This window comes from Thunnus albacares, chromosome 20, assembly GCF_914725855.1.
Source record: "Thunnus albacares chromosome 20, fThuAlb1.1, whole genome shotgun sequence".
In the NCBI taxonomy this organism is placed as follows: Eukaryota; Metazoa; Chordata; class Actinopteri; order Scombriformes; family Scombridae; genus Thunnus; species Thunnus albacares.
Window position 1 is genome coordinate 22705883 of NC_058125.1, and position 17698 is coordinate 22723580.

Below are 17698 nucleotides of genomic sequence, written 5' to 3' on the forward strand. Positions count from 1 at the left end.
TCTCTACTAACCTTGAACTGGGCGTGCAGGAGCTGCTGGGACTTGGTGGATCTGGGCTCCAGACAGAGTCAGCTTGTTGCCCTGAAGCTGGAAGGTGACGGGTTTACTGCCCTGACATGACGACACCGGTCGGCCTGCCAAGGAGGCAAGCTGCGCAATGCTCACTACCTCGCCAGCTTAGAAACAGAAAGAGGACGAGGATTAGAGACATTTGTACACACTGGTTACTGTACTACTACTACAACTACTACTACTACTAATACTACTACTACTGTCTTTGTTTATGGGTCAATAACAACTCAGTCTTTACGATTGTCTATTAATTAGAAACTGACAACTCATAGACAAGTAAAATACTCCAAAAAAACTGAAGAATGAGGTCCTTACAAGGCAGCCTAGCCTGCATATCCGGGCTGAGCAGAACCCTCTGGGGCATGACGCTGCTCGGGTTCGGACTCGGATGAGCCGGGACGCTGGCTGCGCAGGGAGCGGCGGGAGGCCGTACGGTCAACACGGGTTTGGGAGCGCTGGATCTCACCGCAGTCTGAGCTGTAGGATGCATGGGGGGGCGGGGAGCGGGCGCGGACGCCACTGAACACACGACTAAACGGGAAAAAAAGAGAAAAGTGGAGGATGGAGAGAATGATAATCAGATTATTTCATTTGAACTAGAACAAAAGCAACATCTACAGAAGTGTGTTTTTGAATATTTGCATGTTTACATCTTAAAAATAAATATCTAAAATGATCAAACTACTTTCTAGGATAAATTCATAAGTATTTCTGCTTCCTGTGATTGTATTCATGCATCATTTTCCTCTTTTTCTCTTTCACTTGCCTTGTTGAACTACAGGAGCAGGTGCAGGAGTTGATGTGGTTTCGGTTGCTGGAGGAGGTTTGGGGGTCTGAGCTGCAGGCGGCACGGAGCAGGTGGGTTTGTTCATCAGCAGGACCGGTCGATTGTCACTTTTAGGAGGAGGCTGGAACATCCTAAAACAGACAGACACACACATGAAAGATTAAACGTCGGAATAATTATTTGTCTTGCGATGTAAAGTCGACACTCATCAATACGCACCGATTATACATCGATGTTCATTTCTGCCTCCTAGTTGAGCTTCTCCGAAATGCTCATAAAGCTCTTTTTGTGTTAATATCTTAAAATTAGATTTGTCTTGTGAAGGTGTAGACTAGTGAAAATGCAGAAAATATAGTTTGATACTTTGTGAAAAATAAACATGTTTTTCTACAAATAAAAAGCCAAACTTTTGAAATTCATCAGTTTGAGCTTAAATTGTGATATAAAAACTTCCTTAAATGCAGAATAAAAATCTGATTTAAATATCTAAATATTTAAAAATGAGACAACTAATAAAAATTAGAAAACAACTAATAATCTGACCGAGCTTTTAGTGCCAGTTTTTGGTTCTCAGTTTAATTCAGACGAGGCAAAATTTTGGAAAAGTAACATGACGTTTGATAAACGGCCCAAATGTTTACTGTACATAGACACTTATGACTCAAATGTTTGCTTGTTGAAAACCAAACAGAAGAGATGAAAACAAAAAATCAGTTTCACTTTCTCATCAACTGCCAGCAGGATGTTTGCTCTGTCCGTGCTGTGCTGTTGATGGCAAAGTCACAATGTTTTACTTTTCATTTTCTATTTCTTGAGATAAAATTCTTAGTTGGGGAATTTTTATCTTGTGAGTAGAGAGAGAGAGAGAGAGAGAGAGAGAGAGGGAGAGGGAGAGAGAGAGAGAGAGAGAGAGAGAGAGAGAGAGAGTCCTGACTGCCAAATGTTGATCAGCTTTTCTTGGCTGATGCACTGAGTTGTTAATCGAGCTGATGGCAGTCGGAGGTGACCTTTAGAAAAGCGCCCGAGTCACAGAACAGTACACAGCATTGTGTAACTGCTCTAACCAGAGGTGAACTGATGCACAACTCGCAGCTATAAAAAAAAAAAAATCTTTTAAGTATTCGTAGCTGCACTGCGTACCTGTTGACCTTCATGCGGACTGGTTTGGGTCTCGGAGGTGGTTCGGGGGATTCCACGATCTCCTGGATTAGTTGGCGGCTGACCTTGTGGCGTGGCAGGAAGATATCTGCCTGGTACCGAGATACGCGGCTCTCCAAACCGACAAGGTCAAACATAGACAGGTCGCAGCGCTGAGGATAAAAACACGTGCGGTATTTTACTAATTTATCAAAATAAACCATTCAGTCAGAATCAAATCCTCAATTTTTGCTGTTTCAGGCTCAAATTTCTGACCAATTTAAAGCTTTTTAAGTTTTCCAGTAATGCCGACCTTGAGCGGGGAGACCTCCAGAGCGTCCTGCACCAGGGAGGCCGTGTGGAACACGATGGGCTGCGTGATGAAGGGTGACTGGATGGGTCGGGGGTCAAACAGGTTGGGGTGGTTGCACACTTTGCGGAGCTGCATTAGGATGTTAATCACAGACATGAAGTGACCGCTGGCCAGCGTCTCCCGCGTCCTGTGAACCAGAGACAGAAGGTGATGAACGGAGAAAACCGAGCTGGTAATATGAACAATATAAGAGGTAATAATAATAATCAAAAGGGAATAAAAGGTAGAAAAGGTGTGACTGCAAGAAAATGGAGCTTGGATTAATGCTTAAGGTGGAAATAAAAGAGAAAAACAACTCTATTGATTTTCCCAGTTGTTCTTTGTTTGATATCTACAAATTAAAAGACCAGACAAGCTGCAAATAAGAACAAAAGAAGAAGAAAATGTTCCAGTACAAAAACAATCCTTTCTTCCTGCTGAGAATCTTTTAACATCTTTGAACACAACTTAGTAACTCACGAGGCCTGTGCCATGAAGTCGTCGTAGAGAAACCGTTGTCTCTTGGAGAGGCGACAGCGCACCACGTGCTCGTATTTCTTGGGCATCTGTTTCTCCACGTCAACTTTGATCCTCCTGAGCAGGAACGGCCTCAGCACCTTGTGGAGCCTCTTCACCAGGCCCTCGTTGTACTCCTGGCTGCCCTCGATCATCCCCGTCAGCGGGTTGGAGAACCATTCTTTGAACTCTCGGTGCGACTGGAAAACGTGGGGCATGAGGAAGTGCATCAGAGACCACAGCTCCATCAGGCTGTTCTGCAGAGGCGTTCCCGTCAGCAGCAGTCGCCTGTGGCTGTAATACGGAGAAATCAGAGAAGAAGTTTAGGTAAATTTGCAGATTTTAGATGACTAAGGAGAAGATTAAACTTGCATTCTTAGATTTTTGGTCACTTAGGCATAAAAAGCTGTAAACACAACACTGAAATATTATCACTTTATGAAATTTTACACATTCAGCAGTTACGGAGCAACATTATCATTCATGTAGAGTCGTGTTTCTGTCCACCGGGTGAATATTCACTCCAATATTCACTCTCTTTAGGCTGTTTTTACTCTCTACCAACTCCTGAGGGAAATATCTGGCTCTTTAGCTGCTAAATGCTCCGCTATGTTCACCAGCTAGTCTACAGCTAACTGTGTCTGTTTGCAGTTTGGTGCTGAGCAGGTAGTGAACAGTGACTTTTTAGAGGGTTAACAGAGCGCTGAGGGTGGTTCAAAACAGTAAAGTTGTGGGACAGAAACCCAAACCAATGAGCTAAGATTATTTAAAAAAAACCCAAAAACTGTAGAGCCGAAGGGAACAAAGGTGATAATTCTCTGTTGGTTCATCACAATGAGCGACACCTTTCATGTGATCATTTGGTCTGTTGTTAATATAAAACTATTGATTATAGTAGTTTATAAAGTGTCTATGAGGACCTTGAAAAGTGCTTAATAAATAAAATGTATTATTATTATTAGTAAGGTGAAAATAAACCTCTACAAATTAATTTACATCATGTATGCTCATAAAACACAAAATAATTGGTAGTTAAGTAATTTAAATTGTAGTTTACATATGTGTTTCCTGATTCTTATCCCTTAGCGTCCATGTTTGTAGTCCGTACATCTCAGTGGACTACAAAACCCTTGTGTGCAGGAGTTGCATTTGATGTTTAGTGTCAGTCGGCTTGTATACCTGCAGCAGATCTTTGTTTAAAGCGTCGACATAATAAAAAATCTGCTCGTGTGCTGAAGCGACTCTCTGGAGCTCAACCTTAACGGTGAGAAATCACCACCAGCTGGAGCTGGAAACCAGCCAAACGATGGCAAGTTAGTCTAATTACAGCTACTTTAATACCAAACCATTTCAATTTTATAGCCGCATTCAAAGTCAAAGACTAACAACCATAAACATGACTAACACTAAGCGACAGCTCGTTTTCTGTCTGCTGAATGCGCGCTGACTGTTTGTGACAAGTAACGGCTTACAGATGAGAGACAGAGCAGCATCCTTGAATATGTACTCCCACTGTGCTTGGAAGCACTTCACACACAAAGAGACTTTTTTTTCCATTAAGCTTTACTTGTTTGCACAACATACTTGGTATATAATGGTTGCTTATGCTGCCTATTCAGACTTTCCAACTACATATTTGATTTCCCAAAAGAATGCTGGTGCCATCATCATCTCAATCTAGTGGGTTATAATACCACAGAATGAGCAATATGTGCTATCAGTGTGCAGTTATTTCAGGGGAAATGGACACAGATCTTTGCCAAGAAAATAATATTGAAAGAGAAAGAAACGTGTGAATCACATGACTGTTCTGCTTTCTGTTTCCATCAAAACGAACCAGCCTGCAGAAGATCCAATCAGTCAGTGATGAAGGTGAAACTTCTTCTACACCGAATGCAAAAGAGCTGCAACGATTAATCGATCGACAGAAAATTAAATCGGCGACTATTTCGGTGATCAAATAACAGTGATCATTTTTTTTAAAGCAAACATGCCAAACATTTGATGGCTCCAGCTTCTCAAATGTGAGGTTTCTGTGGTTTTCTTTGTCTTCTGTGATAAAAAAAACTGCATCTAAACTCACCAGAGACTTTATTAGGAACACCTGTGCAGCAGCTCTGCCATAAATTCTACTTGACATTGTCAGAAAGGTGATAATTCTACTTTATGTTTAATATTGAGGTCGTAGTTAATCAACTAATCTACAAAATATTCTGCAGATTAATTCAAATTAAAATAATCGTTATAATCAGTTGCAGCCCTGTGTGTGTGTGTGTGTGTGTGTGTGTGTGCATAAAGCTCCTTCATCACTACATGTATGTTTCAAACAAGCAACACTGAAATTGTTTATTTTAAAGTATTTTAAAGTGTTTTTGTGTTGTATTGTATTGGAACAGACCTCTAGAGAAATATTACTATGATAATCCTAAAGTAGATCTGTAGTAAACTTGATATATTGACCACGAGTGCCAGTATCTCCTCCTCCTACCACATTTATCAAGACCTGCTGGGAGACTGTAGAGAACATGCATCATCTTAACTTCAGCATGTAGGAAAAAGGAAAAAAAAAAAAGGTTCTTCATGGCAGCATGTCAGCGTTTCTTTCAGAGTACAACGACTCTCCTGTTTAAAGTGCAGGGACAAAGTACACCAAGTGTTTATGCTTTGAGTTCAATGGTTTTTGACAGCTCATGCATGTCCAAAGAGGCGAGAGCGCATGTCCTGAAGTCATGTTCCAGCATTGAACCCAAATCACTCATGACATTGTATCTGTTAACAACAACAGCACTAAGAAAACATTGCTAGATTCTTTGTGTTGCTCCTTATAATTTACAGATTTGAAGCATCAGCGATTCATTTATTCACATCGACTCAGTTCTACCGACCTGTTGAAGTTCAGGAGACTCTGCCAGCGTTGAGACTTAAAGTTCTTGATGTTTTGCGCCTCGTCGAGGATCAAGTACCGCCAAGACTTGCGCCGGAACGCCTGGTGATCCTGCAGCACCAGCTTGTAGGAAGTGATGCAAACGTGGAACGCGTTAGGTTTAGTCCAGCCCTACGGGAGGGAAACGGAAAACAGAATGATTAAAACGTGTTTTTGTCAAGAGATTATCGTCATTCTTTGCTACTTTAAGAAACCGGCGATTAAAATATCACTTATAGAAGATTTTTTGCATTTATTTTATATTTAAAAGTGCAGAGAGACAGGAAACACGGGTAGGGAGAGAGAGGAATATGACATGCAACAAAAATCCGACATAGACATAGATAACTTTAATAAAAAACCAGTTACTCATTAGTTTTTAGCTCGGTCATCATTAGCAACTTAGAGAACATAAATCAGGAAACAGCAATTCCTTAAATACATTAAATCACACCTATAAAAACCAGCCAACTCATTACCTGTCTCTTCAGTTTTCTCTCCTTCTGGCTGCCAAAGTAAGTGAGGATTTTAAAGCCAGGACACCAGCGTTTCAGCTCCATCTCCCAGTTCAACATCACACTGGTGGGGACAATGATGAGGTGAGGGCCCCAGTTACCTAAACACGAGGAGAGAGGAGGAGACATACGAGTTCAAATACTGGATAAAAACACTCCTCATAAACTAAAACGTATGTATATAAATCGTTCCTACAGGCACAACGAGTCCGTTACCTTTCTCACAGGCGAGATGAGCCAACAGAGCGATGGTCTGGATGGTTTTGCCCAGTCCCATCTCATCAGCCAGAATCCCATTAAGCTTTTTCTCGAACATGGTAACCAACCAGTCGAGTCCGATGTGCTGGTATTCTCGTAACGTGCCGTGAAGCAGGAACGGGATGGGGGTCTTGACCTTTTATTGGAAAAATAAATGAGAAAAATGTGTTTCAGGAGCTGCGTCGGATTAAAGTTTTCCACTTTACAAAACAAAAAGTACATGTAGTCTTGCTTTTATAACTCTCTGCTCTGGAGGATCTTCTATTAAAAGTTTCCTCTAGTCACTAAAAAAAAAAAAAAAAAAAACTTCAGATCTAATTTCAGGAAAGAGGAGAAATAAAAATGTCTTGTGAATATTGGTTCTGACCTTCGTCGTAGCCAGAGTGTAGCCTTTAGGCTGCAGGCTCTCTGCAGTAGCAGCGATGTGGCTGATCTCCTTTTTTGGACGTGAACTGGAGGAAGGAGGGCTGTTGTCTCCCTCCTTTAACAAAACCTCCATCCCTTCATCTCCGTTGTCATCGTCATCGTCGTCGTCGTCATTGTCCTCTTCCTCCTCGCTCTCCTCTTCATCCTTCTCGCTGTCATCCTCCTCTGCGCTGTCTCCCGGCGAATCTGAGAGGTTTGAAAGGAGAAATCATTTAAAAAGTAAAGTATGAAGAAGGAAATATTTCCTCGTCTGGAAAAGTTGCTACGACGCCGGCTTGTCAGAGCGGGAGCGGATATAAAATTTACATGAGATTATTTCTTTTCCTTCAGAGCTGATTAATACCTGAGGAGGAAGTGTTGCTTTCCACATCACTCTCATCTTCCTCAGTCTCCACCTCCTCATCCCCAGACACCTCCGAGTCAGAGCTGGCTTTGGAGCCGGATGCAGAAGGTTCCTCAAAGTCTGAGGCGTACGCTCCTTTGTACTTCTCCAGCAGCTCCTCCATAGTCATATCTCCTACAGGAGGGGAAGCGGAGACGTGTCGGGTTAGAGGTTCACTATTCACATGCACATATACAGAGCATGGATGCATTAAAACACAAGAAGAGCAGCTATGCAGAGGCATCATCTCCATGTAGTATCAAGAAATCATTAATTAAAGAACGTCAAAGCAACACACAGGAAGTAATTCAACGTGAGCGAGCACTCTTTCCATTTCATGCATTAATATTTTTTTTTAAGAAGCGCCTACCTTCTTTGGCTAAGTCGTCCAGTTCTTCTGCATGATCTACATTTCCTTCTACCTTCTCCTGAGCTGCTATAGTGTCCTCCTCATCCTCAGCTGAAGATGAAGATGGGAAGAAGAAAAAAAAACAAACTTCATTAACAGACATTCTTGGACTTTATTTCATCACAAGAACCAAGAAAATATTTAATTTCAAGGCCTTCAGAGAAAATATTGTTGCAACAGTTGTTGCTGTTTTCTCTCATCCAATACCGAGAGTAATCTTACCATCCTCTTCATTGGCAGTGAATTCACCATCTTCCTCTTCTTCCTCCACCGATGAAGAGGATTCATCAGAGCATTCTTCGTCTGAGCCGGAGTCCTACGTAATCCAATGATTCAGTGATTAAATGAAACCCAAACATCTGCGGTTCCCCCGTCTAAAGCACTCGCTGCTTATTTCTCTTTGCAAAAGCAACAATGCTTCAACAACAACAGGCCGAGTTCTTCAAAAAACACACCATCGCTGTCATAAAACATGGATTTAATTATATTTTTGATATATTACTACTAAAGATAACATCTGTAAAGCCTCACACTGTTATATTATTGAGGAAACAACTTAAAATATTTTTCTTCAGCCTCAAATTTATTGGCTTTTTTTTATAATTTAATAAACAGCTACAATCTGGCAATTACACAAGTAAAATAATCTACTGTTATGAGATGTAATTAGTCATGAAAGCAAATAATCACTCTAGTTTTAGAAGTCCCCAGTTGAAGCGTATCCACACTAACTATTTGGAAAATGATCTTTTAAAACTTTAACTTTATTGTCCCAAAGCGGAAATAATATGTCCTGCAGCCAAGAAAACACAACACTCATAACCCTTAACACTAAAAACACAATAAAATATGTAAAATGTGATAAAATCTCTGCTGAGGGAACCATAAGTGTTTATAACAACTATGACTAAGTAGAGCGGATACAAAACCTGATTAATCTAACATTTAAAAAACACACAATATTTAACATTCAACCTTTGTTTTCACATGCAAATATTTGGTTTAGATGAATGAGGTTTGTAAATGAAAAAAGGTACCTGAGGCAGTTTGAGAGTGCTCAGTAATTGGTCCAGAGGCAGCATGCCCTCCTCCTTCAGCAGTTCAATCTCCCTTCGATGGCTCTCAGCGTCATTACCCTCCTGCTGCTCCTCCACCTCGATGGTCTCCTCATCATCCTCCTCCTCACATGGAGGCTCAAAGTCTCTGTCTGCATAAATGAGGAGAGAATATATTTGATTTCTAAAAGTGAAAATACACACCGACTCTCAGATGAACGGATATAATTTGTGTCTAGACTGACTGCTGCAAAGGGAAACCTATTGGATTTTTTCTCCATTGTGTCTTAAAATAATATTCTGGTGTCCAAATGAACATTGAAGCAGGTGTTTTGCTCGCTGTAATCATTCCTCTTGTTCATATTCACCATATTCAGATCTCTTCATAGTGCACTTTCAATCAATGTAAGTGATGGAGGACAAAATCCACAGTCCTCCTTTTGAGAGAAAATATATCTAAAAAGTTGATCTGAAGCTTATGAAAGGCTTCAGCCGTCTGAGTTTAGTCAAATAAAAGTGGATTTCTGACACATTTACAGTCTTTTTAGTTAGAAATGTCTCGACAGACAATGTTTCACTGTTTGGCTGCAGTGGAAGCATCGCAACAAAAAAAAAAAAAAGACTCACGTTAGCTTCAAATACATTTTTAAATACATTTTTTGCACAGCTGTGGATTTTCTACCCCAGTAACATACATTATCTTCTACCACCCAGTATGAACAGGAGGAATGATTACGGCAAGAAAAAAAAACATTTGACTGTTGTTTTAACACAGACTTGAATCAATCTGATGCCTTATTATTACTCTTGTAATAAAAATCATTATTAAATGATACCTTTCTCTGGGCTGCATCATCCTGAGTGATAATGATTTGTATGGTCATTATTTCTTTCCTTTTATCTGATTATTAATATTTTGGTGTCTTTTGTTTGCTGGGGTCTCTACACCTCTCCTTTATTATCTATTGTATTGTCTATTTAGAGTAGAAGGTCTGATAAAGACCCTGCGAGGTCAACACGAGTCAGCGTTTTATCCAATACGACCAGATTAAATAAAAGGCTTTTAATATAAACTCCTCTCTTTGCTCTGCTTCAGAGTGCTTGAACAACGTTTATTCTGGTAACAATTGCTTCACTTCTTTTGGCCTCAGGAAGCAATTTTGTTAAAACACAGCGTTAACACACACACAATAAAGGGTTTGAGTTTCAATCAAAGAGATTCTTGATGGCTAAGCAGACCGTTATTGCACTTTAGCACCACAAGCTCGTTGTCGGATAATAAAACGAAGGTGGGACCGAAGTACCGTCGCTAAGAAACGAACCGCTGCCAAGTCTGTCTTTCCTCTGACAGAGCAAACGTTTAGACTTGAGTCGCTGCTTTAATGGGAAGCAAACTAGTTTCACAGGTTTAACAAGTCTCGAGCTTGTCGGTTACAGCACCCTGGATGTGTTGTGCCAAAAAAAAAAAAGATTTATTACATTGAGAAAGATGCATTGAGCTCCAGTAACCAGGTGACATGCATGGTTAATTCTCTCCGAGATAAAATAACCTTGAAAACAGTCTTTTTGTTTCCATTGAGCATTTTAACCTCTGTGGAAGCTGAAGAAGAATTCAGTCATTGGTGTGTAACTATGACAACGTCCCCGTCTGAACCAATGATTCAGCTCTGAAAGCAGCCTCGGTACTGTAACGTGGAGGCAGCGAGCACTTCATATTTCTTGAGTTCAGGTTTTATCAAAAGAAAAAAAAAAACTAAATCCTCACCGTCCTCATCGACGGGAGGTGCCACAGATGTTTTAGGAGGCGAAGGGGCTTTTTCGGCCGGTCTGGTGGGCGCCAACGATTTACTGAGGAGGTCCGAGTATTTCTCCGTCTGTCCGACGATGAAGTCCAGCTGAAGGTCCAAAGCCTTCTTCCTCTTTTCCTCCAGTCTGGACTGCTGCTTGTACTGCACCACCTTTATGGACAAAAGATAAAACATCACAGAAAGAACGAAAACAGTCAAACACAGATTGTGGATCTTTTCGGTTTCCGAGGCCGAACGTCGAGCCTGGAGCCTGTACCTTCTCAACGCTGCTCCAGAAAGCCCGGACCTCCTTCGCGATGGAGGAGGCGACTCTCCTGATTTTAGCGTGTTCGTCTCTCTTTGCCTTTTCTTCTTTTTGCCTCAGCTCCTCGTGGTGTCGCATCACCATTCGTACCACCTGAACACATTCAGATCATACCGTAAACATCATCAGAAATACATAAAATACATATAATATATCTAATCTACACGTTTTCTGACTGCGTGAGACTCGTCCTACCTTTCTGGCCACTCCTCTCTTCCACCGCCTCTCTTGGGCGAAGTCCGCAGAGAGCCACTGCATCTCCTCACACAGGTAATCCCAGTGAACTTTCGGCCGCGGCGGCTCTGTCAGGCGGGTGAGACGCTTCATTGACCAGAAGCCCTCTCGCTTCAGTGCCTGGGTTCGATGCTCTATGTCTGCTTCCTACAGGACACAATGATGAAACCGCTGAGTAAATCATGTCAACACTTTAGTGTAGTTACAGCAGAGTTATGACACCACTGAGCTGCGGTCGGTAGGTTGGGAGCGGCGTTGAAGAGTTTCTGCAATGTTTGAACACAAGAATTTTGATTATAAGTCACTGAAGAGTTTCCAGTATGATCCACGGCTGAGACCAAATAGAAACACCAAAGTCTAAAGGTTATCAGGGATTGAATGGACGGAAGCTTTCAAAGTTTCCGCTGGGTGTCGACAGTCTTGGCGGCTACTTCTTCTGCAACTATTTTGTTAATTGATTAATCGTTTCAGTCAAACAAAAACGCCAAAAATTCTCCACTTCAAACCTCTCAAATGTGAGGATTTGCTGGTTTTATTTGTCATATTTGAAACTAAATTAAATATCCGAGTGTCAATCAAAACAAGCAACCCTCTGAGAAATTGTGAACGCCATTTTTTCACTATTTTTTTTTACGTTTCAGAAACTAAATGAAAATAATCTGCAGATTAATTGATAATGAAAATAATTGTAAGTTGCTGCCCTAATTTTAATCACCGTGCTCTCGAGCCGTAACGCACCGATACTCTCGATCATTTACATGACCAACAGTCAGTTAAGAAGATTGGTGCAAATTTGCATCTAATCATAGATGAATTAGAATTAGAAATAGAAGAGAATTCAACAGAATTGCTTTTATTGTCATTGCACAGTCGTAGCTCCTGAAAACAGATTCATCCATACACACACATCCTGTCCATGCAGGCAGGCGACCACGAAGCAGAAATGTGAAAAGATAATAAAAATAAATATGAGATATTTATATTAAGTGCTACTGCAGCTGTGAGATGTAAATGCAAAGTGTATAGATGTTATTGCACGTTCACAATTCCCCCGATTTGATAGTGTTTCAGTTCTTTAGTGCTGTGTGTGTGAGAGTGTGTGTGTGTGTGTGTGTGTGTGTGTGTGTGTGTAGTGTTAAGTTGGTGGGGGGGGGGTTCAGTGTTTGTGCAGTTCAGTTCAGTGAAGGCTTTCGGGTAAAACTGTTTTTCAGCCTTGAAGGTCCTGTAGCGCCTTCCAGATGGGAGCGGAGCAGAGAGATGGTGAAACGAGTGTGTAACATCCTTCATCCTTCATCCTTCGAGTGATTTAATGAGTGAAAACTGGCAAACAAAACTCAAATATGTGCTTTTAAAGGTTTAAGTTCTGTATGATTTCAAGTGACGGCATATCAATTAAGACTCTGCTCCAGAAGGTAAACATTCTTTGTTGTAAAACTGAAACCAGGATTTTTTTTTTTTTGCCACTTCAAAGCAGTTTGTTTTGGTGATTTCAAATTTCAAACTTCTGGAGAAGCCCATTGAAGGCATCGATATCAGTCGTCTGAGGATGAAGCGAAAGGCTGAAAGGCACCGAGAGGAAGCTCGAAAACATATTTTCCAAAAATACACAAAGATAAATATACATAAAGTCACACTGGCAGCGTTTTGCAGTGCATCCAGCTATCTTCTGAACATTCAAAGTGTCTTATTTGGATTTTCTGACTCACTAAACATCGCTGGTTCTTCTCGGCTCAAACGGCTTCCTCACTACTGTCAACAAACATCTGAGAGATCACTCACATGTTTAGCCAGCTCCGCCATGTCGGTGTGACGTTCTCCGCGGGGTCGCTGAGGAGTAGACTGATCGGGCGGGGAAGAGGAGGAGTTGTAGCCGCTGACAGAGGAAGGAGACACGAACTTGCCGTGAGGACCCCGGAGAGGTGAGGACTTCTCCCGCCGCGGGGTGGACCAGTCGCTGGCGGGCGAGGGACCCGGGTAGGAGGAGGACGAGGTGGAGGGTGAGGCGGGAGATGAATTCACTGTCACCCTGTCTGCTATCCACTGGCGTACCTAAAAAAAAAAAAACGAGGGAGAAGGATGAAGAGAAAACAATTAAAAAAAAAAAAAATAAACGGATGAAGGTGAAAGCAATAAGATTCACTACGATAAACAGCCACATGCATGAATTAGATTATAGCGCTCAGAAGAAGCATGAATTAGGTTAGAGCAAGCGTTGAGGAAAAAGCATTTATTAACTGGGCATCAGATATATTCTGTCAGCTTTCCTTTCATGCATTATTGTAAATCATAAAATAGCTGAAGTCAAAAATGCTCCACGTCATTAAAAGTGACAGCGCCTGACTAGGAAGTGCTTGTGAATAAATATCCTGTAAAACAAAAAAAAAAAAGGAGCCTAATCTGAGCGTCTGCCAACCAGCACTTACCTTTAGGAACAGTGTCTTTCTGTCTGTCCTGCTCTGTCCATGCTGGAAAACACACATGGCTTAGCATGCGGCCAACTCAAAAGAAATTAAATCACTAAATAATTTAAAATAAAAAACACTGTTCACACCAGTATCATCATCATCATGATGGACAACATGCAGAATGATGCCGTATTTAGAAAGTAAAAACATGCCGGCATACCTGATATGAATCACAGATGCATAATGACATGATGGCGTGTTCTTTTTTTTTAAAGATGTGACAGTGACAGATATTGCTTTCGTTTTCGGCCGAGTTAAACCTTCTAAAAACGATTTCTCTTCTCAAGTTCAACTGTCACACACACACAAAAAAAAAGTTGTGTCGTTCCTCAGGATGCTGAGTGTGAACTGACCAACTCTGCTGCTTTGGTGCATCGTTTGGATTAGAAAGTAAAAAATCGGCTTTGTGTAAAACAATAAGAAGCACCGAGGAACAGCTAACGAACACATCTGCATCACAATGCAACAGCTGACGACATGCCCAGATACTGATTTTTACATTTATCAGACACTCTTTTCTCTTCAACTCTGCCCTTGTTTTCAGGAGTCTTACACAACAACCTTAATTTTGCATTCAAGGACGACCACTTTGGTTTTATCTGGCCCAATATTCAGCCTTTTTCAAATTCATATCATCTGTCTTCCTGCCTCTAGATCCTCAACCCTGCCAAGACTCATTCTTTCTTCTGTCTAGCCTCTTCTGTCTAAATCTCTGATTAAAATGGATTTAATAAACCGATTTCTCATCCTCCGTGAAAATACCTTCTGCGACGAGCTCGGGGTCTCGCTTTCCGTTTTGTCTGCGTCCGGTTCTTCGTCGCTGCCTTCCTCCGGGCTGCTGACTTGTCCTGAGGTGGCCTCGGTTTCTCCCAATGTTTCGTCCTGCTCCATCTCTTCGCACTCTTCCTCCGCGTAGAGGGAGTCAAGCTGGCTGACGGGGTCATTAGACGCCGACGCTGCGAGCATGTCGAGGGTGTGAGGAGTAGCAGGTGGGGTGGCGACATCTTGGGACGCGGGATCCGCTTCACTCGTTGAAGTTTTAGTAACAGTTAAGGCCTCGTTGTTAGATTTGCTTGTGGAGGTTGCGGGGGTGACAGACGCAGCCTGGTGAACTGCGCTGCTCATAGTGGGCTGCTGCACCTTGACGGGAGGAGCTGGTGCAGGGGTTTTATTAACGGGGAGCTGCGTCTGGTCTTTCTGGCTGCTGAGAGCCACGGACGCGCATAAAGAGTCCGCTGCTGCAACAGTTTGGGGAAGGCACTCCTCAGAAGCCGTTCCAGACCAAGAGCTGTGGGCATTGGCCAGCTTGTCGGCTGCATTCTGTTGCTTGGACACCTGTGCCAAAAGGGAGGGTGGGTGTTTCAGGAGAGGAGTCTCTCCCGGTTTAAGGAGGAGCAGCTTTGGGTTTATAATACCAGAAGTGTGAGTGATGAAAGCCTCTGGTTTGGTTTCTGCGGTCGCAGCAACATTCTGCGATGGAGTCTCTGACAAAGCAGGGGTTTCTTTGGTCCCTTCGTGTGAAGAAACACAAGCCTCGGGCTTCGTGGCACTTACAACAGTGACTCCTGGGGTCTGATTTAGAGAGGGCTGACTTTCTACGACGTGCACTGAAACAGAAACGGACGATTCCATCCCCACGTCCTCACTGGTAACCACTGGGGATATGAGAGATAATAAACCAGTTGTTGCTTCTGCTTCCTGTTTTTGAGAAACTGTTTGAATTACAGGAGAGTCACTGACTGCTGCATTAACATGTGAACAAGTTGTCACGATCTGTGCACCAGTGTCTGTCTGTTCAACAGTGAATGAGTCAGCTGTAACAGCAGCTACTTCAACTAAGCAAACCTCACTTGAGTTAGCCAATTCAACAGCTTGGTTAGCGTCCAATACCAAATGCTGTCCGACAGCAGCTACCCTTGTGTTTTGTACGGACAAATTATGGGAATTATTGTTAGTCTGTATTTGATTTGCATCGTGTGATAAAGGCAAGGGCTGCTGGGAAATTATGACAGTTCCACTTTCATTAATTGTGTGAATAGATCCTACGTCCTCTTTGACAGTGTACTCCTCTGAGTTTTCTAGTAAAGCGTTGAATAAGTTCACCTCGTATTCTGGAGAGTGAGGCATCTGTACGCTACTACTGGCACAGACGGTCTCCTCAGCAACCTCTTCAACTAAGCTGCAAAACTCATACACTTCTACAGGTTGAGAGTCTAACTCAATACCTGCCTGAACACCTTCTTCATACAGCTTTGGTTCTCCAGATGTGTGCTCAGAACTCAGCTGGTTAACAATGGCGGCCTCGCAGACGCTGCCGTCTTCTCGTTGCAGGAGGTAACTCTGATTCAGACGCACGTTAGACCAGTCCCCGCTGATGTGGGTCCCCTCCCTGACAACCACTATTTCTTGAGCGTCAGCAGAATGCACAAGCTCAGCAATCAGTGGCGTCTCTGTTATGGGAACTTGGTCGGAGGGATGAGATGTTTCTGTTTCAACGACCTGCTCTGCTTGCAGTGAGACGACTACGCCCGTGTCAAACAGAGGGGGGGCAGCAGAGGGTTTTGAGGAAGTCTCCTGCGAGGACTCTGGCTGGGACGTGAAGTCAGATGTGGCCGTGTCAGTTTGTTCTTCCCTTGTGCTACTCTCCACCTGTTCTCCTTCACGGGCGCTCTGGATGTCGCCGTCTTCTCTGCCAGCTGTGCTGCTGGACACTGAGCCCGCTTTACCGGGAGAAGTGTATAATCCAGGAAGCGTTTCTCTTGCCTTTGGGGTCTCAAGTATTTCAGCTGAGGGAGGTTGTGTTGCTTTGTGAGAAGTGTCAACAAAGTCTTTAACATGCTCGGACATCTCAACTGACTCCAAAGAAATAGCTTCCTGTATTTCTCTGGCATCATCTGAGATCTCCTTGATGATTTTAGGTTGTGGTTTTGACAGGTCAGTTTGTCCTCTCTCACTATTGTCAGATACGGGTAAAGGGAGTGGAGGCGATTTTGAGTCCTCGTGACCACCTGCTGACTGCTCCGTAGCCCCGTGTTCTGTGGCGTCTTGGGCTTTAAGACCAATACTTGATTGTGGGACAGAAGGAGATGAGGCTGTGAAACACATTTGAGATTGGGGTTGTGAAAGAATATTTCCGCCTGTGTGCTCTTTTCCGCCGAGTTCCAAGTTTGTTCCAGTCTCTGATTTATATTCCAACGTGACGGACTGTTGCTCCTTTGTCCCCGTAATAACAACAAGTCCAGCACCTTCTCTAGGTGGCTGAATCTGGCTTGTCTGGCTATCTGAGTGGCTTTTCTCTTTATTAGTTTGTGACCCGTATTGCAGCTCTTGCACTGTGCTGTCAATCTGTGTTTCCGAGGCAAGAGGAGGACAAAGGGGGGCTGGGAGCCTTTGCATCTCAGCGGAGGAACTACAGTCCTCAGTGAGGGATGTTGGCATGGACCTCGCAACTCCGACAACTTCGGCAAAGCTCTCCACAGCGGGGACTTCCTCCGAGGCGCCGACCTTCGCGTCGCTGCTGATCGGGAGAGTCTCAGGCAAGTCGGTCGGAGGGGCGTTCTCCATGACAAGGAATGCTGAGTCGTTGCTCTCCGGCAATGGCACAGTGGACGGATTGGTGAACGGAGGGACTGGGCGGGGGGCAGCTGCGACCGGCTGCGGGGCATGCCGAGGTGACTCCCCAGCCACATTCTGTGCAGCCTGGGGGTTGCCACCCAGCACATCCACAGCCGGAGAGGCACGCTGCCGCACCCCCTCCTCCCCAGAGCTTCCTTCCTCTGTGCTTCCCCGGCTACACACTGCACCTGGGGGGTGACACAGTTTGTTAACAAAGTGCCTGGACAAAGTGGGTTATTTGCTGAAAGGCTAAAAATGTAAAAGGGACAAAAAAATAACTCAGCACAAACAAAAAAATAGTTTATAGAAAAGGTAGGCAGTGCTGTTGCAGTGTTTTTTTCCCCCCTTCAGCTACAGAACATGGTATTCTTCTCACCGCCTACCAGCCATTCGACTCACTATCATATAAAAAAGCAGAAAGGCATGCCCTACATTTAACT

At 43.1% G+C, this 17698-nt stretch overlaps 1 protein-coding gene across 2 annotated transcripts in view; it reads right to left on the bottom strand.

Moving 5' to 3' along the window:
- LOC122971906 (Snf2-related CREBBP activator protein) overlaps positions 1–17698 on the bottom strand; it is a 33444-nt gene that overhangs the window by 15526 nt on the left and 220 nt on the right. The window contains exons 2-21 of one of the 2 annotated variants that reach the window (XM_044338650.1): positions 14406–17446; positions 13602–13643; positions 12958–13227; positions 11140–11325; positions 10897–11037; positions 10598–10790; positions 8815–8984; positions 8000–8093; positions 7739–7828; positions 7330–7503; positions 6928–7172; positions 6519–6696; positions 6267–6403; positions 5750–5919; positions 2829–3158; positions 2310–2496; positions 2000–2169; positions 839–990; positions 388–603; positions 12–176 (exon numbers count right to left, since the gene is read on the bottom strand). In XM_044338650.1, the coding sequence (XP_044194585.1) occupies positions 12–176; positions 388–603; positions 839–990; positions 2000–2169; positions 2310–2496; positions 2829–3158; positions 5750–5919; positions 6267–6403; positions 6519–6696; positions 6928–7172; positions 7330–7503; positions 7739–7828; positions 8000–8093; positions 8815–8984; positions 10598–10790; positions 10897–11037; positions 11140–11325; positions 12958–13227; positions 13602–13643; positions 14406–17207 (6112 nt within the window). In that variant the 5' untranslated portion in view covers positions 17208–17446. The remainder of the gene's footprint in view (positions 1–11; positions 177–387; positions 604–838; positions 991–1999; positions 2170–2309; positions 2497–2828; positions 3159–5749; positions 5920–6266; positions 6404–6518; positions 6697–6927; positions 7173–7329; positions 7504–7738; positions 7829–7999; positions 8094–8814; positions 8985–10597; positions 10791–10896; positions 11038–11139; positions 11326–12957; positions 13228–13601; positions 13644–14405; positions 17447–17698) is intronic. The other variant, XM_044338651.1, reaches the window with a different exon arrangement.